This window comes from Ostrinia nubilalis, chromosome 19, assembly GCF_963855985.1.
Source record: "Ostrinia nubilalis chromosome 19, ilOstNubi1.1, whole genome shotgun sequence".
NCBI classification, from domain to species: domain Eukaryota; kingdom Metazoa; phylum Arthropoda; class Insecta; order Lepidoptera; family Crambidae; genus Ostrinia; species Ostrinia nubilalis.
In genome coordinates, this window is record NC_087106.1 from 805,570 (window position 1) to 833,533 (window position 27,964).

At 41.1% G+C, this 27,964-nt stretch overlaps 2 protein-coding genes across 2 annotated transcripts; one reads left to right on the forward strand and one right to left on the reverse strand.

The window, feature by feature from the left end:
• Window positions 1-202: 202 nt before the first annotated feature.
• LOC135081016 (ubiquitin-fold modifier 1) lies at window positions 203-4,525 on the forward strand. The gene is made up of 4 exons (XM_063975739.1): window positions 203-328; window positions 416-472; window positions 2,718-2,848; window positions 4,365-4,525. Coding segments are annotated over exons 1-4 (261 nt in total). The 5' UTR covers window positions 203-326; the 3' UTR covers window positions 4,436-4,525.
• Window positions 4,526-5,106: 581 nt separating this feature from the next.
• LOC135081017 (GDP-Man:Man(3)GlcNAc(2)-PP-Dol alpha-1,2-mannosyltransferase) lies at window positions 5,107-27,952 on the reverse strand. Its single transcript, XM_063975740.1, has 9 exons — window positions 27,767-27,952; window positions 27,111-27,338; window positions 24,321-24,553; window positions 23,668-23,885; window positions 18,130-18,252; window positions 12,150-12,311; window positions 8,427-8,625; window positions 6,254-6,449; window positions 5,107-5,282 (listed from the first exon to the last, which is right to left on the reverse strand). Exons 1-9 carry the CDS (start codon window positions 27,784-27,786, stop codon window positions 5,201-5,203), a joined length of 1,461 nt encoding a protein of 486 aa, XP_063831810.1. The 5' UTR covers window positions 27,787-27,952; the 3' UTR covers window positions 5,107-5,200.
• Window positions 27,953-27,964: the final 12 nt, after the last annotated feature.

The window sequence follows — 27,964 nt, forward strand, 5'->3', positions numbered from 1 at the left end:
CAGCTGTTTGTGGCTGCGTTTGCTTGTTGTTTATTTTATTTAATCTTTCTATTTTACTTTTCAGTCAACACCATGAGATAAATTGCGCAATTCAATGCAATGCAACACAACATAATATCAGAGAAGCCAAGAAAAGTGCGTAGGTGTAGACCTTCAATGATAAATTTTTGCAAACTCTAAATTCATGTGCAATGAACGCAGTATATACTTTGACATTTGTCAAATCTGACACTTTGTGTGTACGTCATTGTGGATCTTTCACTTTACGAAACAAGAAAAGTCTCGTTTTTCTCCAATTCATTCCAATTTTCCTTTACCTTACAAATATGTGAGTATACTTTTCTATGGTTTTCTTCCTTACGTATATCTTTTATAGTTTTTTTCATGATTTCATATAATTTTCTAACCTTTTCAGGTCTAAAGTAACATTCAAGATCACTCTCACTTCAGACCCCAAACTTCCCTTCAAAGTGTAAGTTTATCAGTTTTTTATTAATTGTAAAGTTAAAGTAGCGAGTGAAGTAACTTCAACGTAGAGTTCATGATCAAATTATGCAGATATTTGCAACAAATAAAGATACAAATGGAATTTGTTCACTGTTAACAGATGCTGAGGTCCTGCGCTCTGTGTTGAAGTTGCATCGCTTTATCATGGATACAGCTGTAGTGCGACAATTTCTCGACTTCTTCCAAGACTTTCTGAGCTTGTGTCAGTCTGAAAACTGGCCAAATAATGATACAAGCGAGGCTGAAATGAAAAATGCCTTTTTGATATCTCAACACATTGAAAATTGTCTTGATAAGCTGCAAAAGCGGAATATACTCAATGAGTTTCTTTCTACTGTGAATAGTAACCAAGATGTGCCTAATGCATTCCTTAAAAGTTGTTTCTCTGACCCACCAAAGTACATTTTGAAAAAAATAATCAATTCCAATACAAAAATAAACCAAATCGACATAGGGTTTAAGTTGTTTCTTGAAATGTTTAGTGAAGAGAAATTAGAAAACTGTTTGACAGAATTGATGCTAGAAGCAGCATCCAAAGAGACCCTGCTTAGGAACTTGCCACAAGAGATACCTAAAGGGAAAATCCTGGAATTGAAAAGCAAGTTATTTCTGTCTGAGATGAGCAGTTGTGAGAACCCTCCGGAGTCATTTGCAGCGATGTTTGACACCTGCAACCAAGACACGGTAGAGTTGATAGTAGTTAGTTTAATTAATGATGATATTCATTACTTGAGTGCTGTTAATTCTATAGTTAACTTATTATTAGATGTTTTGAAGAGTAGAAAGTTTACACATAAGAATTTTTGGAAGTATCTTTTCAATGTTGATGAGGAATATTTTTTAAAGATGTGTCTTATGCACAGTGAGTTGTTTAAAATAGTTGTAAAGGCATTATTAGATTCTGGTATGCTGCTTCGGGAGCAGATGTCCGCAGAATGTTTCTACATAGACCTCACATATTCAGAATTGGCAAGAAATGTAAGAAAAATATGTTCAAATGAAAACTTAAAGTATGAGTTCTTTGATATTGTTAATGAGAATAAATCTGATTTAGCATTCTGGCAAAATATTGTATCATGATTAGTTTATTTTTTTATTTGTAATTATAAGAATTTTTTGTTTAGTTAATGTTTGCCTCCTATCACATAAAAAAAAAAAAAAAAAAATGTAATTAAATTAAAATGTGGATTTTATACACTATTTTTTCAACTTACGTGTATTATTATTGCACTCACTCAACTTTTGCTTGTGATGACAAATAGTAATTTACTTTATTTTGAGATAAGTCGCGGTATGACTCGGACATTTCCACCAATAGATAGGTACTCATTAATGTACTATGCTTCACTTCAACTGTAGTATCTACTTAATGTAATACATAGATTACTATTTGTTATTGAAAAATCCTTTAACATCCTCTAAGACCCAATCCTCACTCTATAAATACTTAATATAGGTTACTCGTGCGTATTGCGTGCTCGTGGCTACTAGATTCAGAAAATAAAATATGTGGACTACATAAGTGTAACAATAATAAATATGTCACGCGATGCGTCGCTCTTGTGAGAATTAACGATTCCTCTTACATCTATGGTAGGTAGGCCTACTGCTTTGCGCCAGTAGGGGCGGATTTACCTGTAAGCCTAGATTAATAACGCCTTTATTAATCTAAGCCTGTACACAGTAGAAGTTTAGGGCGGAAAAGTTGGGCTCAAATGTTAGTACAAAAATATTTACCCTATCGAGTGTAAAACCGCCACTGCCTTCCGCTATACAATGTATAAAGTTACCAATCCTTATCGTTCGCGCGTTTATTGCTGTGGCTGCAGTCCTGGATCTGTCAATAGGCCGTATAGGCCGCGGCCTAGGGGTGGCAGATTTCAGATGACGCTTACTCGATTTCAAAAGATAAAAGTTAAAGATCCAACCCCACCTTAGCCTACGGGCGGCAAAACTGTAAATCCGCCACTGTGTGGCTGTCGCGCTCGCACACTCACTGCCGCCGCCCGTTGCACAGTCACGACCAGCAATAATTATAATGAAGCGCGAGCGATAAGGATGGGTAGCTTGGGGTCATTGTACGAAATTCTATCTGCTCGGCGACCGGACTTTAGTATTAGATACCTATCGAGTATAAATCCGCCACTGCCTTGCTATACATGTTCCCCTGGGAAAACCCAGTTGAACACAACCCATAATGATCCTTGCAGGCTCAGCGTGCCCGAGGCGACTCCGTTCACGGCGGTGCTGAAGTTTGCGGCGGAGGAGTTTCGCGTGGAGCCCGCCACCAGCGCCATTATCACCGACGACGGCATCGGCATCAACCCGCAGCAGACGGCCGGTGAGAGTTACATGGTTTTTTTAACATTCAGGCTAAGGCCTCAGCCTCGAGTTTAGCGGGCAGCGGGGCGGGAGCGGCGGCGGCGCGGGAGCGGCGGCGGCGCGGGAGCGGCGGCGGCGCGGGAGCGGCAGGATCTTATGCGTAAAATCAAATAGACCGGTTCTCGAAAACAGCGGGGCCGGAGCGGGCAGCGGCGCTTGAGCGGGCAACGAGCGGGCAGCGCACTCCTTCTTTTGCCCACAATAAATCGAGCGTTAGGCATAAATTTGAATCGAAATAAAATTGTCGCCGTTGTTCAAACATTTCCTTTGCGAATAAAAACAAATATCTCGACAACACAACCCCGAACACAACATTTCGCCGCTAAAGCGCCGCGCGAGCTGCCCGCTTGTTTCGAGAACGGGTCTGCGTTGCCCGCCCCGCTCCCGCGCCGCCGCCGCTCCCGCCCCGCTGCCCGCTAAACTCGAGGCTGAGGCCTAAGAACTCATGGCGCGATTTTCACCCGCGCCCGCGGCGGTTGCGGGCCCGCAGCTTCTGTAGAATGCAGATACTTATGTAAAAACTAATGCACAACTCACGACGCGGTTTTTGCCTGCAGCGGGCGCGGCAGAATCGCGCGGGGCGCGGTAACCGCAGCCTCGGCGGTTTTCGACCGCGCGAAAACCGCCCGATCGGCGGGCGACCATTTTGAACCAGTGCCTTAGCGCGCGGCGCGATTTTCACCCGCAGCTGCGGCGGGCGCGGGTGAAAATCGCGCCGTGAGTTCTTAGAATAACCGCGCAAATAACCGCTCCCGTGAGACTTGAAATAAAACCGCAATTCCACAACCGCCGCGGGCGCGGGTGAAAGTCGCTCCGTGAGTTTTTAGCCTTATTTAAGTAATAAGGCCCGGTTTCCAAATGGATCGAGTGGAGAAGTGTCGGGCGCACTAGTTTTTGACAGCGACTCGGTGCGGAGAATAGCGGAACGATGCTGAGAAAAGCGGAGCGGTGGAGATGTGCGGTCTTTCATAGATAGCAATAGACTAACAGGTAACAGCTGACTGCTACGCACAGCTCACATTTCTCTCGTCTCCGTGTGCCGGTATGCACATTATTTAATCTGCATATTAATTATCTTGATCACGTTCACAGTGTCAGCACATTTAACACGTAAGTAGTGTTGATGCTGTGACGTTATTTATCTGTAACCTATATCGTATAAATACTCACGTAGTTCACGTTAATAAAACAGACTAATAACAACCTTTGTCTCATTCATACGGTCCCCTACCATGGCACACTCCGCACCTCTCCTCTTCGCGTTTGGTGGAAACCGGGCCTGCCTTTAAATGCCCTGAGCCTTCAATACGTAATTATCTAGTAGGTAATAGGGTACAAACACGGGAGGGTAAAAACATCCTCCCGTGCCGGTCCCATCCATCTCAAGTAGAAAACACTATTTCATACTGTCTGGATATCAGACAAGATTGCAAATTGTTTTATTGGAAAATATACTCTATTATTACCTGTTCCAGGGAATGTATTCCTGAAGCACGGCTCGGAACTGCGCCTGATCCCCAGAGACCGGGTAGGGCACACCCCTTAGTCACAAGCATTCCGTAATTTAAGCGCACTTTATATATAGCATAATATATTCTATTTCTATGTTTAATTATTAAATGTTTTGTATATAAAATACTTTTTATTTACTACCCTTTTCATTCACATGCATAATTTGGTTTTCAGTAAAGTTAAATATGATTTAAGCAACGGATAGTGGACAGGGCACTTGTACCGTTCGAGTTTATGACACTAAAGTACAATAGGATAATATTTTGTCCTAGCAGTACTGTAAACGATATTTTTAAATCTAAACCTAACCCATCCCATACGCCTAGGATACGCGCCGCGATAAGCTTTTATCGCGCCTTTTTACCGATTTCACGCGATAGGCCCATACATTTGTCGTCGAATCATCGATAACATTTTAATACGGTGCGCATCCTAGCCCGGCTGGTATCTTTATAAGGATCAGAGAAGCATTCGATTTCCACTGGCATAATGTCGAGTTTATTTGTCACTGTCACTCATATGCATCAATACAATAATGTTAGGACTTGGGAATCGGAATTAGAATGCTTCAAAAAGTTGTTTTCAGGTTTATCACATAACTTAATTACCTCTACTTTACTACAAAATCTCAAAACCCTTTCCCCATGCATGCAATTTCCAATTAATTCCGCTACCTTCCACAAATCTTCAAATGAAACAAACATGGCAACTTTGGTAAACTTAATATTGCTTTTAAATTACAATTATTATTAGAATACTTATAGCTAATGGAACGTAATGTACAGTCTACTGCTACTAGTTAGTCTATCCGCATGAGGGGTTCCGCAGCGCGGAGAAATGCCTTCTCGAACTCCATGGTCGAGAAACGGTCCACAGAAGCCCTAGAAAGTCATAAAGTATTAATAAAAGCAAAATAAATACCTTAGAAACTATAGCTATAGACAATTTCTCCAACGCATCTCTAAAAAAATATTTGTATAAAAACGAAATTGCACTCAACATCGTCCTTGCTAGAACTGTTGTGATTGCCGGTTACAGATATGTGTCAAGATGTGCACAAGTTTGTACAAAATGTTTATGCAAAACTTACAAATATTTGTAAAACATATTTTTGCAAAGATAGCGTACACAATGGACGACAGTTTCATTGTTGTCATGAAAGTTGATGAGATTTTTTTTAGAATTTGACCTTTATAAATTGCTTTTCAATATTCTGTAAGAGAGCGCTTGAACCACAGCTTGAACAACTTTTCACATCACTCAAATATATGTACTAATATTTGCAAACATCTTGGCACATATCTGTCACCGGCTTTAGGTTATATTTGCACGATTAACTCCATCGTCCGTCTCCATCATCATTGGAGAAGGCCTATGTTCAGCAGTGGACGTCCTGTGGCTGAAGCTTTTTAGCACTTCTTTGTCTCGCAGTAATTATTCCCAAAATTCTGTGGTATGCAGAATGCACCGCATTTATAACAAAAAGTTTAGTCAAGTCGATTTGTTTTGCACGTCCAGGCACTCTTTTAAGAGGGAGATTTGCGACTTATTAGGTAAATGAAAACACACGCACACGCCCTCACACACACACACACGCACACACACACACACACACACACACACGCACGCGCACACACACACACACAAACACACAACCTGCATGCAAGCCTATATTTCTTTTTTTTTGCCCCTTTGACTGTTTTTTTACGAGATTGTAATAATAATTAAATAGAATCCATTATTGGCTGTAAGAACAAAAATACCTCTTTGTATTATTATTATAAAGAGCTGTGGTTTTCTGAATAAAGAAAAATAAAATAAAATAAATAAATGAAATGATGATGATCCTCACCTAGCAGCCTCGATAATCCGCTTCCTCTCATCCGAGGGCAGCGCGATGACCTCGAGAATGGCCCGCGCGTATTCGTCAGGCTCGGCGGCCAGGAAGCCTGTCCGCGACCCAGCAGAAGTCTCAATGATGTCCGCCAGAGGGCCGCCTGAACGGTGCGCGATGGTAACAAGTCCTGCCGCCATGCACTCCACCACACCTAGGCAAGAAGAATACGTCAGGAGTAAGTTTATAAGACGGTTCAAGGTCACCCAAAGTGCGATGAAGCGTGCTATTGAATCAGAAATGAGGAGATCCACAGGAAAACCAAAGTGATCGACATAGCCCGCAGAATTGCTAAAATCAAGTGACAGTCGGTGGGGCAATAGCTCGCAGAGCTGATGGCCGCTGGGGCAGAAAAGTTCTCGACTGGTGACCACGGGCCGGAAGACGTAGTGTAGGCAGGCCTCACACTAGGTGAACCGACTTTCTGGGCGGCAATCCAAGGGGGCACCAAATGGATAGAAAGGACACTGGAATTTTTGCCCCTAGAAAAACCGTAGATTTGTGGATGCTCACTGATGCCGAAGTGCTCGTTCCACGTAGTAGACCGCCTGGACCCGCTCCTTGTTAGATTATCTAATGGGGGCGCGAAATAAAGAGAAGGGACGCTGGGAGGCGGCGCCACAATACCAATTTGGAATTTTCGCCCTAGTTACAAAAAAATCGTAAATTTGTGGATGCTCACTGATGCCGAAGTGCTCACACGCACACTAGGCCGCGATCACACGCTGCCCTTGTGGCATGGAGGATGAGTGGCCTTCTTTTTGACGCTGAGAAGGGGCGCCATAAAACAATCTTGGAATTTTGTCCTAGAAAAACGTCGTGGATGCTCACTGATGCCGAAGTGCTCGTTCCACATGGCATGCAGCGCAATACTGCTGGTCTGGTAGAGCTGCAGCAGGCGCGCGTAGGGCGCGTTGACGACGAACTGCACGTTGTCCTCGAGCGCGAGGTGCTTGGCGAGGTCCTTCAGGTTCTGAGGGGTTACTCCGAAAACTGTGATCCGTTTCGAAAGCTGCCATCCCTCTCTCGCAAAGCGAGATGCCAGCGTGAACGACGGTGACAGAAGGATACGTAACTACGTAAACCGCGTTTCGGAGTAGACCGCTTGGACCCGCTCCTCGTCAGATTCTCTAAGGGGGGCGCGAAATAAAGAGAAGGCACGCTGGGAGGGGGCGCCACAATACCATTTTGGAATTTTCGCCCTAGTTACAAAAAAATCATAAATTCGTCGCTGCTCACTGATGCCGAAATGCTCACACGCACACTAGGCCGCGATCACACGCTGCCCTAGTGGCAGGGAGTTTGAGTGGCCTTCTTTTTGACGCTGAGAAGGGGGCGCCATAAAACAATCTTGGAATTTTGTCCTAGAAAAACGTCGTGAATGCTCACTGATTCCGAAGTGCTCGTTCCACATGGCATGCAGCGCAATACTGCTGGTCTGGTAGAGCTGCAGCAGGCGCGCGTAGGGCGCGTTGACGACGAACTGTACGTTGTCCTCGAGCGCGAGGTGCTTGGCGAGGTCCTTCAGGTTCTGAGGGGTTACTCCGAAAACAGTGATCCGCAATTTCGAAAGCTGCCATCCCTCTCTCTCAAAGCGAGATGCCAGCGTGAGCGACGGTGACAGAAGGATACGTAACTACGTAAACCGCGTTTCGGAGTAGACCGCCTGGACTCGCTCCTCGTCAGTTCTAATTTTCTGGGGTGGGCACTGGATGCTATACGCGCATTGCGTCTGTTCCGGACGGCAATCTAAGGGAGAGCCTAATAGATGGAAGGGACACTGGGAGGGGCGCCACAGTACAATTTTGGAATTTTTGCCCTGGTTAGTCCATATGCGCATACTAGGGCGCTGAATGGTGACTCACTGATGCCAAAGTGCTCGTTCCACATGGCGTGCAGCGCGACGCTGCTGGTCTGGTAGAACACGCACACTAGGCCGCGAACACACGCTGCCTTAGTGGCAGGGAGTATTTGAGCCGCCACTCACTGATAGGCACGGACCTAAGGGGGGGGCGCCAAATGGAAATAATGGACGCTGGGAGGAGGCACCACGATACATTTTTGGATTTTTTGTCCTGGTTACGCCTTGGTTATATCCTGGGATCGCTCAATCCGGAATGGTGTCACTTACTGATGCCGAAGTGCTCGTTCCACATGGCATGCAGCGCAATACTGCTGGTCTGGTAGAGCTGCAGCAGGCGCGCGTAGGGCGCGTTGACGACGAACTGCACGTTGTCCTCGAGCGCGAGGTGCTTGGCGAGGTCCTTCAGGTTCTGGACGCGCTCCTCGTCTTCCGCGTTCCGGCAGCCGCCGACGAGGACCAGTTTGATCTGGAATTTGGTGGTTAAATCTGGTTATTGGAATAGGTTTAGGAAGATTTAATGAAGCTTACTGTGATGTATGTACTAACAACCCTTGTATTAATGTGTATGCTCATTTATCCTATAGTATTTAAGTCGCTTCATTGTATTTTATCGTGCATTCAATAAACGGGATTGACTCAGTTCGGGTGTTTGATTATGAACTCCTCATATGGCGACCCTGACAACGCCACTCTTGTGGCGGAGTTTTGGGCTGACGCTGTGTAGGTTTGTTGCCGACACGACAAGAAGAAGAAGGAATAGGTTCCCTGGGTATAAAAGCAATAGTTTGAATTGGTCTGTCATTTGAGTTGTCAAAAAACTACCCGATGTTTTATCGCTGGTAGGGCCCAAAAGATAAGGAGATATGTAAAGTGCCCCATAAGGGCTACCTTTTTTTTATTTACTACTTTTTGACGTTCATAAGTGCCACTAGTGGTCTAAATTGCATAAAATATTTTTGATTTGATTTGCTGTAAGAAATCAAAGAAAATTGACAGACGTAAAACGCACCAAGCTCAAAAGTAAGGACTTGCGACGTCATTACATTACAAAAAATGTAGCACAGCGTGACGTCACGCGGAACATCAACGAACCATAATTTCATAATTACTTTTTTTGCTAACAAATAAAAATGTGTCCAATTTTTTTTAAACATCTTTGACAGACAATTTGAAACTATAGGTCCTAGCGCTTAACTCAGTTAGTGCCTGAGGTATGGGAGCGGCACGGGAGGGTGTTTTTGGGACGTCAAACGTCAGCGAGACTTCAAATGTGCTTCAGTGGGTCTAGTCAAAATGCCATCGCAAACCAATAGGAAGTTTTCGCTAATGTCAGTTGCCGCGTCACCAGTAATTCGATTCGATCGGAAAATGGCAGCCAAAATGCACATTGAACCACCAACGACGCGGCGATATAAAAGTTCATTCAAACTCGAATAAAAGTTAAAAAATGTCTATGACTTTGCGATTGTTTTTACTTTTTTTTAGCTTTTTTTTTAATTTGTTTCTTCTTTCTTTCTGCTCTCTGTTTACGTCTAAGCATAGACTAGCTGTCAAAACGACATCGCGATACGGATTTGTCAAAACAGCCTTAGGGTGGATTGCACCATCTTAGTTTAACTTTGACAAACGTCTAAAATCTGTCAAACTCCATACAAAAAACACCGGTTAACGTCATAGTTACGGTCAAAGTTAGGTGGTGCAACTCACCCTATTGGTTTTCGATCGAATCGAAGCTTATCACCGGGGTTTTAGTGATGGCGGGTGTTGCAATGAAAATGGCGGGTGTTGCGATTCGATTCGATTTTGATTGAGTCTTAAATGCATGTTGGCTAAGCCTTTGTATGGGAAATTTCAATCCAGTCTTTCGATTATCGATAGGTAGGGCTTTGCGATTCGATTTTTTGCCGTTTGGCTAAGCCTTTTTTGTTATCGACCTCTTTTGCGATTTGTTTATTTGTTTGCGACTGGTTTGCGATGGGTTTGCGATTTTAAAGTGCGTTTTGACTAGACCCACAGATTTGTATGCTTTGTCACGTCATAATATGTCAATGTTACCCCTCCCGTGCCGCTGCCATACATCAGGCACTGACTGAGTGCTAGAGCAATAGGTTGCTTGAGTGAATAAATGGCAATGCCAGATTTTGTATGGAAGGTGGAGTCTTTTTTTTTCGCGCGGCCATCGACCAAACTTTGTTTTTTGATTACAAAATAGTGTATAGCCTGACCAGGAACATAAAAACCCTCGCCATGTTGCGGAAAACTAATGGTACTAATTTCTTTTAATGGCAACAGTAACTGAAAACTTCATTGACATGTCACCTTGCATGTCAGTCTATTGCTGTCAAAGTGTAAACAAACTTTATTTTAAATGTGCGCAATTGGTTTTATGAATTAAATAGCTAAAATATTTTTATAGTCGTGAAAGAAAAGTGGTTCACAATGTGTTAAAGTATTTGTCGAAGAGAAATACTAAGGGTTCGGACAATATTTTCATTGAATAATGTTTCCGACAAAGGTTGTCAAATTGACTGACATGTTTATCGTATAGTACAGTCCACTATGAAAATTAGCTGTGGTTTGTTTCAACTACCTATTTTTAAAAAAATTGTCACTTTCTAAGTGTTGAATTTTATGGGATTGGGAAAGAAGTACCGAGTTTGAAGCGTTCATGAGCAGACATTGCAGTTGAATATTCAAGTTCTGAATTTGATTATTGATGAATAATAAAATAAATTCTACTAGCTCGATTGATGGTTTCATTTAATTTATTTAAATCAGGTTACCTATAATAATATTTTTTCGTTAATTTATGAAAATATCAAATTAGCCCGTAATCCTGAATCCTGATACATAAAGTTAGCCTATTTAAATTTTACACAGGTACGACTGTACTCAGTGTTGCACTATCAAATGCAATTGACGCGCCTCTATGCCAGGGTTTTTATGTTCCTGGTCAGGCTTTAATAAACCAAACTTACTACGGCATGTATACCTCTAAACTCAGTCTGAACTGAGTTACGAACATTAGAAGTTTGATGATTTTCATACTAGATTTGCTTTTTGCGCGCAAGTTTTGCAAGAAATTGCAACAAAATATTGCGCTGATTCTGCTCCATACTGATGTCTGGAGCCTTTAATGGATGGTATTGTGTTATGTGTGTTGTGGTATTTTGTTGCAATTTCTTACAAAACTTGCGCGCAAAAAGCAAATCTAGTTAGAAAATCATCAAACTTCTAATGCTCGTAACTCAGTTCAGACTGAGTTTAGAGGTATACATGTGATAGTAAGTTTGGTTTATTACACTATTTTGTAATCAAAAAATAAGGTTTGGTCGATGGCCGCGCGAAAAAAAAAGACGCCAATTTCCGGCATTGTCTTTTAAACAGGTTTTAACGAGATACGTGGATAGGTAACATTGAAATATTACCTGTATTTGCCTTACGTTTCGATCGAGTTGCACCGGCCGTGGTCACAGGCTGACTCACGTTAAAACCTGTTTAAATTAATTCAATTAGGCAACGCGAAAGTTTCAAATTATTTATAGGTTGCTTGAGGCTTAAAACGAACCACGAAAATGGGAAACAAAATAAATTTAAAAAAACCTTCCAAAAGGGCTTTGTTTTGTTTTGTTTAAAAAAATATTATTAGTAATTTGTTATTACACAAAATACTAATATTCCCGTTAGCCCCTCGTACTGAGCTAAATATGCTTGTATCACGAGTGAGATCACCACGATAGTCGAGCGGCGGCCTCTAGTAAAGCCTGGTCCGTGAGCACGTAGAATTTTGTCCAATGACCCCAAGCTGCCCATCCTTATCGCTCGCGCGTAATTATGTTGCTGTCGCGCTCGCACACTCACTGCGGGCGCCCGTCGCACAGTCGCGACAGCAATATAATTACGCGCGAGCGATAAGGATGGGTAGCTTGGGGTCATTGGACAAAACTCTACGTGCTCCCGGACCAGACTATACCTCCAGCAAGTAAGTACCTTATTCCACAGCATCTCGTTCTTGACCAGCAGATTCCGGAGCTCATACATGGCCTGCAGCATCAGCGGGTGGTCTTTCTCCGGCCGGAACTGGCCCACGGACAGGATTCGGATCGGATCCGAGTCTTTGACGAGCGAACGGAGCTGCTTCAGCTCTGTCACCTGGAGGCAGGATGTATAGGGATGTGAAATAATCGTTCGTTCGTTTCAGCCAAATGACGTCCACTGCTAGACAAAGGCCTCCCTCAAGGTGCGGGGCACATAGCTCGTAGAGACGATGGCCGTTGGGGCAGAAATGTTCTCGAGTGGCAACCACGGGCTGGAAGTCGTAGCGTGAGCAGGCTTCCTACTAGGTGGACCGACGATCTGGTAAAGGTCGCGTTAGGAACCTGGATGCGGGCAGCGCTCCTGCGCTGTTCATTGTGGAAATAATCGATCTTTTCTTCTTAGGCGGAGCGCCTTAGAACCCGGAGGGTCGAAATGAAATAGGAACAGGTAGAACATAACAAGATACTGCATCCCATCCGAAGATTTCGGAGCGTGACGTAAATCAATTAGTGACCTCTCACACAAGCGTCTTTTAAACGTCGTTGTATCGCCACCTTAGACTGCCAAACAAGTAACGCAAAAGCGGAGTGTGGGGATTGCATTACTTTTCCGAAAATAACGTTACGTTGCCGCGCCACAATGCTCGAAAGACGCTAGTGTGTGGGGTCCCTATAACAAATTCTTTTTAACGCCATTCGCGCGTCTAAGGCGGCAACGTTTCTTCCTATTTATGCTTTTATCATGTAAAAAAAGAAAACGACGAATTATTTCATAGAACAATAACACTGGTCAACAAAAAATCAAAATGAAAATGGTGCCGAGATTCTGTTGATAGTTTATTATTAGGTGTGTATTAGTAATCATAAAAATATTTTTCTTTTTTTTTTCCTACGTGTAGTTTTGGATCTACCCTCAGTTTTAAAATTTAGCTTTAATCGGTACTTTGGTTGCACAGTTTGTAGTGTTATCGGTACATTTTTATAAATGCATTTATTTTAATATCATGTCTACATTGCCAAGAAGTTGTCTCAATAATCAGAATGTATTTTTGTTACATTTGTGGTGTGTACACAGTTAAAAAGTTCAAAAATTCAGGCAATATTTCATTAAAAGTGCTTATTTTTCTTACTTTAAGTCGGAAATTGTGGTTGTATTCAAGCCATAGATACCCAAAATTGTATGTATAATCTGCTGTGAACACTTAAGGCAATGTTACAATGGTCAAAGAAGCCGTTACATGAAGTTCAGAGTGGAGAAAGTGAGGAAAGAACAAAAAAAAAATCCTAGTTTGAGCATAATTTTTTTTTAAATTAATTTATTAAGTAATTTTTAATGGTCCATAAATAACAATATTAATAAAAGATACTGATTTCTTAAGTTCGATGGACTATTTGGAACGATTTGCATAGATTTTGTTAATTGAAATTACAATTTTTTTTTCGGAAATCACTAGTCCAGTAACTACTCTGAAATTGTGAGACATGCCGTAAAAACTCAGGATGTCATAATTTTCATCAAAGAGCACTACCTCCACAGTCATCTTGACCAATTCCCAGAGAATCTTGGGTCACTATAGCATGCTATAGCTAAGAATAGGGAGAGCGATGCTATCAAGACCTAAAAACCATTGGAAGAGAGGTACCAAGGCAAATGGGATCGGTATAGGATGGCTGATTACTGCTGGAGGATGCAACGTGATAGTTCCATTACACCTCATTCACAAAAGTCGTGGAAAATAAAGTTTTTAAGCATTTCAAAATATTATAAACGCTGATTTTGGTGAAATTTTGTATTTTTCTATACACGTCATAATCTAGAAAACCACACGTAGGAAATCGAAAAATTTGCTACTAAAGCAACCAGCATAAGGTCCTCAATCAAAAAATATATACAGTTCCTTGGCACCAAAACCACTGTTGACCAGTGTAATCGTTCTTTTTTACAAAAAAAACGATTATTTGTCGATAAATCTGTTGTACCAAATCGATTATTATTCGGCGGGAAAATCGATATTTGTCGATAAATCTATTTTACACATAGAGATATAGAGAGATGCCAACTAATGACCTGATTTCGAAAATCAGTGTCGCATTAGAAATTCACACTCACAAAGTAATAAAATATGTGCTCATTATCCACTGCGGTATCAGTACTCAACGTTCGAATAATATTTAGTACTACGCAAGAAATGTAAACTGTTTACATTATGACGTCGCTGCTGTCACGAGCAATGTGTTCTGTTTTTGGGCATATTGCTACAGAATAATAATAAGTACTACGTACAGAAGTTTTACTTCGCGAAGGTATTTAAAAAAATGTATGCTCAATTTCATTAACAATATTATGGTGTAATTTAGCCTGTCTCAAGAGCCAAGCACCATTTTGTTGACAAACGTCAGTGATCGGCACTGCGCCGAAGCTATAGGGCTGACTTCGGTAAAATGATGTGACGTGAGGTGCCAAACGTACAAGGTAAAATGTACAAGGCTTCTCCGGCAAAGAATTGGAAATTGAGTTATTTATCCAAGAATTGAATATTCATGTCTTATGTTTAACGGAACATTGGCTCAGGCAATATGAACTAATGCTGAGCATTAATAATTATAAGCTTATTAGTTCATTCACTAGAGAGTTAGCTATTCGTGGAGGGTCACTAATATTAATCAATGATAAATTAAAATGTAAAGAGCGTAAAGATATTGTATCTCTCTCTGTTGAGCGAACTATTGAGCTGTCATGTGCAGAACTGGACGACTATGTTATTGTATGTGTATATAGACCCCCATCTAGTAACTATGAATTATTTGAAACCACAATGGAAGAGGTACTTAGAAGAGTGTGTAATAGTTCAAAGAAAGTAGTTGTATGTGGAGACTTTAATATCAATATAATAGAAGATTCCTCTCTTTCAATACGGTTTTTAAATTTATTCAAATCTTTTAACTTGTTAAATCTTTTCTCTGAACCAACTAGGGTGACTCCAACATCAGCTACTTGCTTAGACAATATATTCTGTAACTGCTTAGTGCTAGAGAAATCAATAATAAATTTTGTTAATTCTGATCATTGCGGTCAAATAGCGTCATTTCAACACCATTTTGCGCCATCGAGCAAGGAAATAGAATATAGACCAGTCACTGCATCCCAGAAAGACGAATTTAAATCTCAAATATCTAATAAGGTCCCACTTTTGCATTACTTTAACTGTAGTATAAATATTTTATATGAGCAATTATTTGAATTAATTAAAAATGAGTTCAATAAAATTTTTCCTAAGAAAACAATTATTATTAAAAACAATAAAACTAAATTCAGTGACTGGGCTACAGTAGGTATTTATATTAGTAGGAAAAAAATGTTTGAATTATATGGTAGAAAAGCCTATAGTAGCGACCCGGACTTTATAGAATATGTAAAAAAATACTCAAAAGTTTTTAAACAAGTTTGTACTATGGCAAAATCTATTTACATACGTGACAAAATTAAAAACTCTGGCAACAAAATTAAAGCTACTTGGAATTGTATTAATAAAGAAACTTGTAGAATTATATCTCGGGATGACACATTCGCGTTAAAAATTGATAATAAGTATATTAAATGCAATGATAAGGTAGCAAACGCATTCGAAGGTTACTTCTCAAATGTACCAATCATAACAACAAGCAATCTTAATTCATGTTCATATCAGGCAATGTCTCTTCTCGAGGGTTGTGTTGATGTTTGCAATAGCCCATTAAAATTTAGACAAATAGACCCCATAGTTATTATAAAAACTTTCAAAGAACTAAATATAAAAAAGACAGAGGATATATGGGGCATATCAACAGACATAATAAAACCCATCATTCCTCTTATAGCTCCCCATTTAGCTCATATCTTTAATGAATGTATTAACGAAGGTCAGTTCCCTACCCTGATGAAACATAGTAAAATCATACCATTATTTAAAGCAGGAGACAAAAGTGACCCATCCAACTTTAGACCTATATCGATACTACCTGCGCTCAGTAAAATATTTGAAAAAATTATTTTCAATCAACTACTGTCTCATTTTAACTTAAATAAACTGTTTCATGAAAAACAATATGGGTTCACAAAAGGGAAAAGTACGACCGATGCAGGGGTTGCTCTTATCAAACACATTTTCGATGCTTGGCAGGAGAAAAAAGATGCTATTGGTGTATTTTGTGACTTATCGAAGGCGTTTGACTGTGTTGATCATCAAACTCTGTTATTTAAGCTAGAACATTATGGCGTATCAGGCAAGGCCTTAAGCCTATTACACTCTTACCTCTCAGACAGATTACAAAAAGTAAATATTCACGGAACTAACTCTTCGGGCGCCCCCCTAAAAATGGGAGTGCCCCAAGGCTCAATACTGGGACCATTGCTCTTTCTGATTTATATAAATGATCTACCTTTTTATTCAAAGGACCTTTGTGAGATAGTATTATTTGCTGATGACACTTCTTTAATTTTTAAAACTGACAGGCGTCAGGAAATATTTGACGACGTGAATAATGCTCTTTCCAAAGTATTAGACTGGTTTACAACTAATAATTTGCTATTAAACGCAAAAAAAACCAAATGTTTAAAATTCACTATGCCTAATGTCAAACAAGTTAATACTAATATTACAGTAAATAATGAACGCATTGAACTGATAAACTCTACTGTCTTTCTAGGTATTACCCTAGACTGTAAATTACAATGGGGCCCCCATATTGCTGCCTTGGCGGGAAGACTTAGTTCAGCTGCCTTTGCGGTGAGAAAGATCAGAAACTTGACTGATGTTGAAACAGCAAGGCTTGTATATTTTAGTTATTTTCATAGTATTATGTCTTATGGTCTTTTACTGTGGGGCTCAGCAGCAGACATAGAATCAATTTTCATTTTACAGAAAAGAGCTGTTCGGGCAATATACGGTCTTAAACCACGTGACTCGCTTAGAGAAGTTTTTAAAGAAATCAATATATTGACTGTGGCTTCGCAATACATATTTGATAACATTATGTATGTCCGTAAACATATACATTTATTTACTAAGAAAAGTGACGTCCACTCATTTAACACGAGACATAAGAATAAACTTGCTGTTCCATCATTTAGGTTGCATAAGATAGGTAATTCATTCTTGGGGAAATGTATTACCATATTTAACAAAATACCACACAACCTTGTCGAATTGCCAATAAACAAATTTAAGATACATATAAAAAATACCCTTATGTCCAAAGGGTACTACAAGGTTCGAGACTATATTGATGACAAGGATGCGTGGTCAGTTCAGTCTGCACATATTTGATGTACTTAAATTTGACTATTCTTACCGTTAGATAATTCCTGGCAATAAGTGGTGACTGAGTTTGTTCCGGCGTTTCTTCTCAGCACTTGCCATATGTTTGTCTCGAAGCGCTGGTAGGGCCCAAAAGATAAGGAGACATGTAAAGTGCCCCATAAGGGCTACCTTTTTCTTTTTTTATTATTTTCTATTGACGTTCATAAGTGCCACTTGTGGTCTAAACTGAATAAATATTTTTGATTGATTGATTTGATTGACTGCGGAAAATGGCGGAGGAAATACATGATTTAGCATGAATTATCATGAATAATATTAACTACTTATTTTACCTCTCAGTGTCTTGAGGCAACTTAAAAAAGTACATTCTGTGTTTTTATTATTATTTAGGCAGTTAAATACTGCACAGTATTTAGTACACCATTTTCTTTATTTTCTTCCATCATACACAAGAATACGCGTGCGTGAGTCAATGTTCGCTCGTATGTGAGGCCTTGTCGAATAGTATCCTGTAGGTGGGCCATCGTGCGTGTTTTGTTTTCGATGTAAACTCGCGGAGATGAACAGGCCTGATATTGCTGCGACACCGGCCCCGCCCCCTTGTCACCGTTTAGTTTCAGTGAGCGGACTCACCTCGCACGGCGGGTACACCCTGTAGGTGCTGAAGGGAACGTTCCAGAGGTCGTTGACGTGGTCCTCCGTCCACGTGCCGTTGACCATCACCACGTCCGCGCAGCGCCCCATCCAGCCGTATAGCTAAAACAAACACATCATCAGATTTTTTTTTATTATATTAAGTCTACGCGGCGCTATGCTCGGAGTTTCCATGCTTGATCAAATCAGAAATGAGGAGATCCGCAGGAAAACCAAAGTGACTGGCATTTCCCGCAGAATCCCACATAGCACCACATTGGTCAACGTGTCAACCGCTAGACGTGAGAGTGCAAGTGCGAGTGAGACAACTGTAAGTACGGAAGGACCGTCATCGCATCAGAAGCTCAGCGATCGGGCGCTCCGGGCGACTCAGCGTAAAGAACGGGTTGCAACGAAAGGTGCGGCCCCACTTCATAAGCGAGAGCGGTCGGCTGCCCGAACTGTAGCGACGACGCCTCGTACCTCACATAGCCCGGCAGGTCCCTCAGACGGTAATACAAACACACCATCGATGATCGACCAAGAAAAATGGCAACCTGTAAATTCCCGGCGAAAGCATCGCAAATCAACTAAACAGGTGATTACTGGGACAGGTGAAGAAGACGAACTACTACAGACGATAGAAAGAACTAAATATATTCAGGCTTGGTCATTCAAACCTGAAACAAGTACTGAGATGGTAATAAGTTACCTAAATAAAATAACAAAATGTGAAGATTACTACGTCGAGAAACGTCAACTAAAGACCGATCGACATGCTGCATTTATAATTGGAGTTCCCGAGAGGCTATTCGAGCAATTCAAATCGCCTGCAGTGTGGCCCCCGCGCGTTAAGGTATCCGAGTGGTTTCTTGCGCGACCCCGCAGTCAACAGCGGGGGAGCGAATGAGACGACATCAGCGGATACTGAGCCGAGCGCTCAACGAATGCGTATGCCCATTCTGGATTCATCGACGCACAGTAGCAAGGAGACAGCCGCCGATGCATGTTCGAATGTACCACGACAATCACTCACTATATGTCATCAAAACATCGCCTCCCTTGACAAGAAAACGGGTCGTTTAGAAGTGCTATTGTCTAGTGAGCTAAAATGTGATGTGTTAGCTGTTACAGAGCATTGGTTATCTGACAGCAAGTTGAAATGTGTGAGCATAAATAACTACACCTTGGCATCTAGGTTTTGTAGAAAAATAATATCTCACGGTGGGTCGTGTATTTACACAAAAGCAAATATAAATTGCAACGAAAATGTCGAACTGACGGCGTTGTCGGTCGAACAATATTGCGAAATATCCGCCATTGATGTTGTAGATTATAGATTAACAATAGTTTGTGTATATCGTACTAACCTAATAAGCTCAACGGACTTTCTATGTCATTTGGATCGCCTGCTCGACAAAATTTGTGACATGGATATTGATTGCGTAATCGTAGGAGATTTTAACATCAACTGTATTGGTGACTTAGGCCCCGTACAGAAGGATTTGATTGACTTGCTCTCGATGCATAATTTTTAGAAATGAAGTTGAATTCCCCACTCGTGTATCACCCACGTCCTCGACGTGTCTTGATCACGTATACACAAATTTGACCGAGCCAATATTAACCTCACCGGTGATGACAAACCTGAGTGACCACTTCGCGGTGCGCGCGGAGGTCCAGGTATGTGCGCCTGCGCGCCCGGGACTGCACTCCCGTGTCTCCCGATCCTACTCACGGGAACGTGTTGCCTTGTTCGTGGCGACCCTCGACAGTGTGGACTGGTCAGAGATAATAACGCGTAGAGGTATCAATGCCGACGCCTTAGCGAGTGCAGTGATTAATGTAATTGTTAACAAGATCTCGATCTGCTTTCCGCTTACAAGTAAACCGGTACGGATTTCGGAAACCTGGATTGACGACGATATTATAGAATGTAAGAACTTTCTTTTTGACTTAATTAGATTAGCAAATAGACTTCCACCAAATGACGTAATGAATAACATAATTGACATTATTAATAAAAAATATATTCAATTAATTGACTCCAACAAATACAATTATTACAAAAATATTATTTTGAATAGTACGAATGCCTCTAAGGCTATGTGGAGGGTAGTGAACTGCGAGAGAGGAAAAACCAGTGCTCCTGCCGCTGATTTTACGGATGTTGTAAAAAATCCGGATGGCCAAGTTTACCAATCCAAGGCAGCCGTAGTTAATGCCATGAATTGTAGGTTCGCGAGTGCCGCAGCAGCCTGTGGTGCGCCTTCCGTTGACACCACTAGGGTCCAAGCGTTACTGAGCGCTGCGTTACCAATCGCAGACCGCTCCATGAGACTAAAACCATTCACTGCGGAAGAGGTCTGGAAAATCATCGTGTCTCGTATACCACCTAAACCAACAAACGATATTTACGATATCTCAATGAACATGTTGCGTAAAGGCGCGAATCAGATCTCAGCTGTGCTATCCGTCATGTTTAATAAATGTCTCGAAGAGGGTGTCTACCCGACTAGCTTTAAGACGAGTAAAATATCACCTCTCTTTAAGGGGAAAGGTAGGCGTGACAATATGGATCAATACCGACCAGTGTCAGTGATACCTGCGATCGCTAAAATCTTCGAAAACGGACTCAGCACTCGTCTAACAGAGTACCTATGCTCCACAGACACGCTGTCCGACAAACAGTACGCGTACCGCGCCGGCCGCTCGACGACATCGCTCGCGAGAGAGGTAGTGCGCCGAGTAGTAGATGCCCGCGAACGGAAGCAGCATGTGGCAGTGCTCTGCTGCGATCTATCAAAGGCATTTGACGTTGCTGATCATAAAGCACTATCAATAAAACTGCTGTATTACGGAATCCGTAGTAATGCCCATCGACTGTTAACAGATCTACTATGCCGTCGATCTCAGGTAGTAGTAGGAAATAGAGGCAGATCTAAGTCTGAACCAGTAACAACGACAATGGGGGTAGCGCAGGGTTCCTCAGTATCTAACATCCTGTTTTCATTGCTTTTGAATGATCTCCCACAGTACATTAAGACTGGAGACATTTTGATGTACGCTGACGACATTGCTGCGATCGTGCGTGCGCCTGGTATTGATGAACTTGAGTCGAAATTGAACACAACAATATCAGAACTCGGTGTCTGGTTCAGGACTAACGGACTAGTTCTAAACCTGACAAAGACACATTTTATACATTTCTCACTATCCGGGAAATCCGATAGGCCAGTTAGTGTGACATTAGAGGGAACTCGACTTGAACAAGTGCAATCCACTACCTTTTTGGGCTTCGAATTAGATCGGGGCCTGACATGGACCTCGCACATGGATAAGTTGTGTGGAAAGTTGGGGAGCGCGTGCTTCGCATTGACCAGACTATCTCGGGTAGTAGCAGAAGATACGATGCGAACATGCTACTTCGCAACCGTGCACTCGCTGCTGCAGTATGGTGCTGAGCTCTGGGGTCTCGGTGCCGACCGAGAGCGGGTATTTAGGATGCAGAAACGCGCTGTGAGGGCCATTGTACGGGTATCGCAGCGAACAACTGTTAGGCCTCACTTCAGAAACCTAGGTATACTCACCCTGCCGTCCATAGTAATTTACCAGGTAGCTATATACACGCGCGAGAACCTGGACTCATTTGTGAGACATAGGGATCGTCACAACTATAATACTCGCTTCGCCGAAGCACTAGTATCGACTGCAGGTAGACTACGAAAGTCTGACTCTTTGACGCACGTATTGGGGCCTAAAGTATACAACCGACTGCCTAAAATAGTGAAAGAAGCGGTATCACTCCATTCTTTCAAATTTCAACTAAAAAAGTGGTTGATCGAGCAGGCGTTCTATAAAATTGACGAACTGTTTGGAATTTAATTATTATTGACACTGTTACCCACTATTTATTTTGACATTTAATTGACATTAATTCTATTTGTATTATTAATTTATTTGGACATGATGATTTCTTTCTTATTAATACTGCAATTGTTTATTATTAATAAGAAAATATATTGAAAATTTGACATGTAATGAACATTATGAATAAATTTCTTATTCTTATTCTTATTCTTAGCTCGTAGAGCTGATAGCCACTGGGGCAGAAAAGGTCTCGAGTGGCGACCACCACCACTAGGTGGGCAGGCCTCCCACTAGGTGGACCGACGATCTGGTGAAGGTCGCGGGAGGTGCCAGGATGCGGGCGGCGCAGGACCGGTCTTTGTGGAAAACCTCGGGGGAGGCCTTTGTCCAGCAGTGGACGTCTTTCGGTTGAAACGAAAGAACGAAGTCCACGCGGATAGGAGCCGTTTTCCTTGTGTGATGTCCATTGTAATAAATGTATCTTTCTTCTTTCTTTCTTTCTTTTCAGCCTGTCACAATATGTATAATAAAATCCCATTCCATCCCATCAAAAGCCACGTCCTTTAACTGACGATCAAATGAACTAAGAGAGACAGCTTTTGTTAGTAGGTACTATGCATCACTTTCAACTACTTTTAGAAGTACCTATTTATCAGTAAGTGAAGTACCACTATTAATTAATCCATTGCCAAAAGACAGCTCCAAATAAACTTTTTTATGCCTGTTTATAGTATTTTCGATTTGCTGTATAATTAGATTTTTGGTAGCTTTTAAATTAATACCTATTTAATTGAATTCACATCAATGAGTGTAACAGCCCATGGGGCATTGGGCGGGGAATAAGAACTAATAAAGAACAACCGCACTTACCCACCCGAAGACCTTATAATAAAGCACCTTCAGCCAAGTAAACACGGGGTTCCGAGCGATCACGGACGAGTTATTATGCGCCACGATGCGGTGTTTGACACGGCGCGTCATGGCCGCCGTGATGGTGGGGTAGTGGGTGTAACAGCCCACGGGGCATTGGGCGGGGAATAAGAACTAATAAAGAACAACCGCACTTACCCACCCGAACAGCTTGTAGTAAAGCACCTTCAGCCAGGTAAACACGGGGTTTCGAGCGATCACGGACGAGTTATTATGCGCCACGATGCGGTGTTTGACACGGCGCGTCATGGCCGCCGTGATGGTGGGGTAGTGAGTGTAACAGCCCACGGGGCATTGGACGGAGAATAAGAACTAATAAAGAAGAACAACCGCACTTACCCACCCGAACAGCTTGTAGTAAAGCACCTTCAGCCAAGTAAACACGGGGTTCCGAGCGATCACGGACGAGTTATTATGCGCCACGATGCGGTGTTTGACACGGCGCGTCATTGCCGCCGTGATGGTGGGGTAGTGAGTGTAACAGCCCACGGGGCATTGGGCGGGGAATAAGAACTAATAAAGAAGTACAACCGCACTTACCCACCCGAAGACCTTATAATAAAGCACCTTCAGCCAAGTAAACACGGGGTTCCGTGCGATCACGGACGAGTTATTATGCGCCACGATGCGGTGTTTGACACGGCGAGTCATGGCCGCCGTGATGGTGGGGTAGTGAGTGTAACAGCCCACGGGGCATTGGGCGGGGAATAAGAACTAATAAAGAACAACCGCACTTACCCACCCGAACAGCTTGTAGTAAAGCACCTTCAGCCAAGTGAACACGGGGTTCCGTGCGATCACGGACGAGTTATTATGCGCCACGATGCGGTGTTTGACACGGCGCGTCATTGCCGCCGTGATGGTGGGGTAGTGGGTGTAACAGCCCACGGGGCATTGCGCCATGTACCGGAATATGGGGTACGTGAACGCGAAACCGGTGGTGTCTATGTACACGTCTGGAATGGGGAGGAATATGTTTTATCTGTGTAAACTCTATATGACGACACTTAAGGGGCTAATGGCCGTTTTCACCGTCAATATCTATGTTATAAGTGACCCCTATGGTAACACATAACAGGAATATTGTTTTCATAGGGGTCACATAAAAATTAGGGATTGATGGTGAAAATGAGTATGAGCGTTTTCGATGTTAAATGAGCGGATAAATAACATGGTAAACCAACAGTAAAAAAGTATCGACGTTAGAACGAGTTTGTCGTTAAATCGAGTGACGTTATGAAGTGTTTACACTTTGAAAGTCATTAAAGTAATCTTATGTAATCGATTTATGTATAAAAAGTCACTTTTTTTTGGAATTAGACTTTTACTAGCATCCTCTCTAAAGATTAAGAGCAAATCTTTTACTAGACATTTGTACTTGGTGTATTTACCTGGATTCAGCTTCATAAATGCTTCCATCCCCAGTATCATTGAGCCCAGGCTCTGCAAGATAAGCGTGAAGTACGGGTAGGACTTCGCTTCGATGACTTTCTTCATAGACAACCGGATGAATGTGATCTTTTCTGGCTCAACTTTCACGTTGAACTGGTTCTGGGCTTTGTCTAATATCGTCTGGGGCTCTGCTGTCTCCACTGTGTATATGAAGATGTTGGTGTCTGGATATCTGGAAGCAAAAGTGTATAGATAGATAGATCGTTTCATCCACGAAGACGCGCCCCACCACTTTTTGGTCGAGGTTGCGGGGAGTTTGATCCGAGCAATCCGGCATCATTATTGTAGTGCGTGTGGATGGATGGATGGAAGGATGCGTGGTCAGTTCAGTCTGCACATATTTGATGTACTTAAATTTGGCTATTCTTAACGTTAGATAATCCCTGGCAATAAGTGGTGACTGAGTTTGTTCCGGCGTTTCTTCTTAGCACTTGCCATATGTTTGTCTCGAAGCGCTGGTAGGTCCCAAAAGATAAAGAGACATGTAAAGTGCCCCATAAGGGCTACCTTTTCTTTTTTTATTATTTACATTTTGACGTTCATAAGTGCCACTTGTGGTCTGAACTGAATAAATGATTTTGATTTTGCGTGTGATAACAGCGTTGCAATTGGATAATTCGATGAGTGCACACGGATGCTCGGATCAAACGCCCCGCACCCCGCGATGACTTCGACCAAAAGTGGTGGGGCGCGTATTCGTGATCTATATGTTTATCTGCTGTTATTGAATGTAAAATACAAATTGATAACTTATAAGAATATAATTATGTTAAAACTTAGCTACTAACTTACCATAGAAGAAAATTTTGTATTTAAACAACTGTTTAAACAAGTGTGAGTATTGATTTGATAACAATACAATGAAGTATACTGTATTGTTACTGTAGTGTAATACTGTAGTGTTCTAGTTTACAGTATTTATCATGTAGTTATTTAATGTTGAGTCAGAATTATAAGAAATGCTAACCGAATTTAAATATGAATTAATTATGTATCAATATTAAACTTCAATAAAAATATGAATTGCATGAGATAAGTAATCTTTTTTTTATAATGGACTAAGAAATACACTCGACGTCAAATAAATCGCACCTCCCGCGACAAGCATTATCAAACGTATGCATCCCCACTTCCCACTAATATTGGTACCATTTAAAAGCCTAGTTCTAACCTTCATTTCATTAAAGGAAAGGTTTTTACCCCAAAAATGTGTCTTTAGAAGGATCCAGAGTCACTTCTTCAAAAAATAGGTAGTTACGCTAGAGCCAACTTTTATGGCTATAAAACTGTTAAGTTGGGTTTAATTGCTATCCATCTGTTAAAGAGGACACGTGAAATCATTATTTGGTTTTATAACCATAAAAATTGGTCTCATTGATCCCATAGGTGGGCCCAAAGTGAGGTATTTTTTCAATTCACATTTATGGTATATGTTAATCATTTATTAAGAAATTAAATGTGTTTTTCTTTAAGGATATTTATTGGGCTTTCAAATAACACCAATATTGTTGGGGTACCATGATTGTGTCAGAAGAAAATCGTTAAAGTTCGCGTCGCGGAAGGTGCGGTTTATTTGATGTTGAGTTCTTTTTTTATTATTTACATTTTGACGTTCATAAGTGCCACTTGTGGTCTGAACTGAATAAATGATTTTGATTTTGCGTGTGATAACAGCGTTGCAATTGGATAATTCGATGAGTGCACACGGATGCTCGGATCAAACGCCCCGCACCCCGCGATGACTTCGACCAAAAGTGGTGGGGCGCGTATTCGTGATCTATATGTTTATCTGCTGTTATTGAATGTAAAATACAAATTGATAACTTATAAGAATATAATTATGTTAAAACTTAGCTACTAACTTACCATAGAAGAAAATTTTGTATTTAAACAACTGTTTAAACAAGTGTGAGTATTGATTTGATAACAATACAATGAAGTATACTGTATTGTTACTGTAGTGTAATACTGTAGTGTTCTAGTTTACAGTATTTATCATGTAGTTATTTAATGTTGAGTCAGAATTATAAGAAATGCTAACCGAATTTAAATATGAATTAATTATGTATCAATATTAAACTTCAATAAAAATATGAATTGCATGAGATAAGTAATCTTTTTTTTATAATGGACTAAGAAATATAATTGGAATTATTACTGATAACACTAACTGCAGTTTAAACCTATCTGTAAGAACTATACTATAACATAATATGATTTGTTTTCATCCACAATATGGGGAATGGTAATAACAGACAGAAAATTGTGGAAATCTCTATAGCAACTAACTTTTATCTATATTTTTGTAATTAACCTATTTGACTGATAAATAACATTTAAATTGAAAATACCTCCATCACATAACACACATTTAAATAAACCACGATAGCCGAACGGTAAGAGGTCGTACTGGCCGACTCGTGATTCGGGGAACGGGGAACCGGATTCTGTCCCCGCCGCTCGACTATTATGGTGAGCTCACTCGTTATACAAGCATATTTATCTTAATACGAGGGGCTAACGGTACTAAATAATTTGTTACTAAAGCCCGTCGCGACTGTGCGATTGGCACCCGCAGTGAGTGTGTGAGCACGATAGCAATATAATTACGCGCGAGCGATAAGGATGGGTAGCTAGGGGTCATTGGACAAAATTCTACGTGCTCACAGACCAGACTATACACAAATTACTAAAAATATTTTTTCAAAACGTATTTATTTATAACACACCTGGCTAGTAACGCCTTGATGGCCACCCACAGCACTCTCTCTCCGCCTCCGCCAGCGTTAGCGTACGGATGGAAGAAGGCCACATTCGTTCCTTCTCGCTTTCTCCGTTGCAGTTTACGCTCCTTGATACGCATGTACCATGATGCAAATATGAATGCACACGGCACGATCACAAAAGCACCGAACAGAATAATCCCTATGAAAAATAGGGGCAGCACGATCATTAACCTGTAAAGAAATTGTTTTATACAAACTCTTACATAATTTTTAAATGTGTTGGTTTGTGGCTTGTGCAAATACAATTTCAGTATTAAGAATTTCAGTATTCTTCTTTTATTTTGGCAATAATTAAGATCTCTACTACATACTAAGCATTAATTGTATGTTGACAATAATCCTGAAATTTGCAACAATGTACTAAAGATCTGTATTAATTTCACGTTATCTTATAGGTAGGTACACAAGAAAATGTAGATACTTGATAATTACATTGGAATTAAAGCAGTGTTTACATGGAAATTTAAACTATTTTCACAAACACAATTACGTTAAATATATACAGAAGTAGAATTAAATTAAAGCCAAATATTAGTAGTAGGGAAACAAATAGCATTAAAACAGTATTTTAGAAGAAAACACAAGTTATTACAACTTACATGAAACATAGAAAAAACATTATGACTAGAAATAGGATCTACTTTTACTGGTTCACAATACATACACAAACTTAGTTTTGCCTAAATATGCACTTTACAGGCATTTATGAAATTAATTTAAATTTTATTTTAATAAAAATAACCTTTCCAGTCTTCTGATGTGTACATCAAGACAGAAAGATTATTTTAACGTTTAAC

Bases quoted from the DNA above. Each gene is read 5' to 3' on its own strand.
- LOC135081017 (XM_063975740.1), bottom strand. From the start codon at position 27,786: ATGTTTTTTCTATGTTTCAT. The intron at 8,626-12,149 runs GTACTTACTTGC...ACCAAATTCCAG, and splicing joins ACGAGATGCTGTGGAATAAG to ATCAAACTGGTCCTCGTCGG. The intron at 5,283-6,253 runs GTGAGGATCATC...ATGACTTTCTAG, and splicing joins CGGATTATCGAGGCTGCTAG to GGCTTCTGTGGACCGTTTCT.
- LOC135081016 (XM_063975739.1), top strand. The intron at 473-2,717 runs GTAAGTTTATCA...TGATCCTTGCAG, and splicing joins CCCAAACTTCCCTTCAAAGT to GCTCAGCGTGCCCGAGGCGA. The intron at 2,849-4,364 runs GTGAGAGTTACA...TACCTGTTCCAG, and splicing joins CAACCCGCAGCAGACGGCCG to GGAATGTATTCCTGAAGCAC.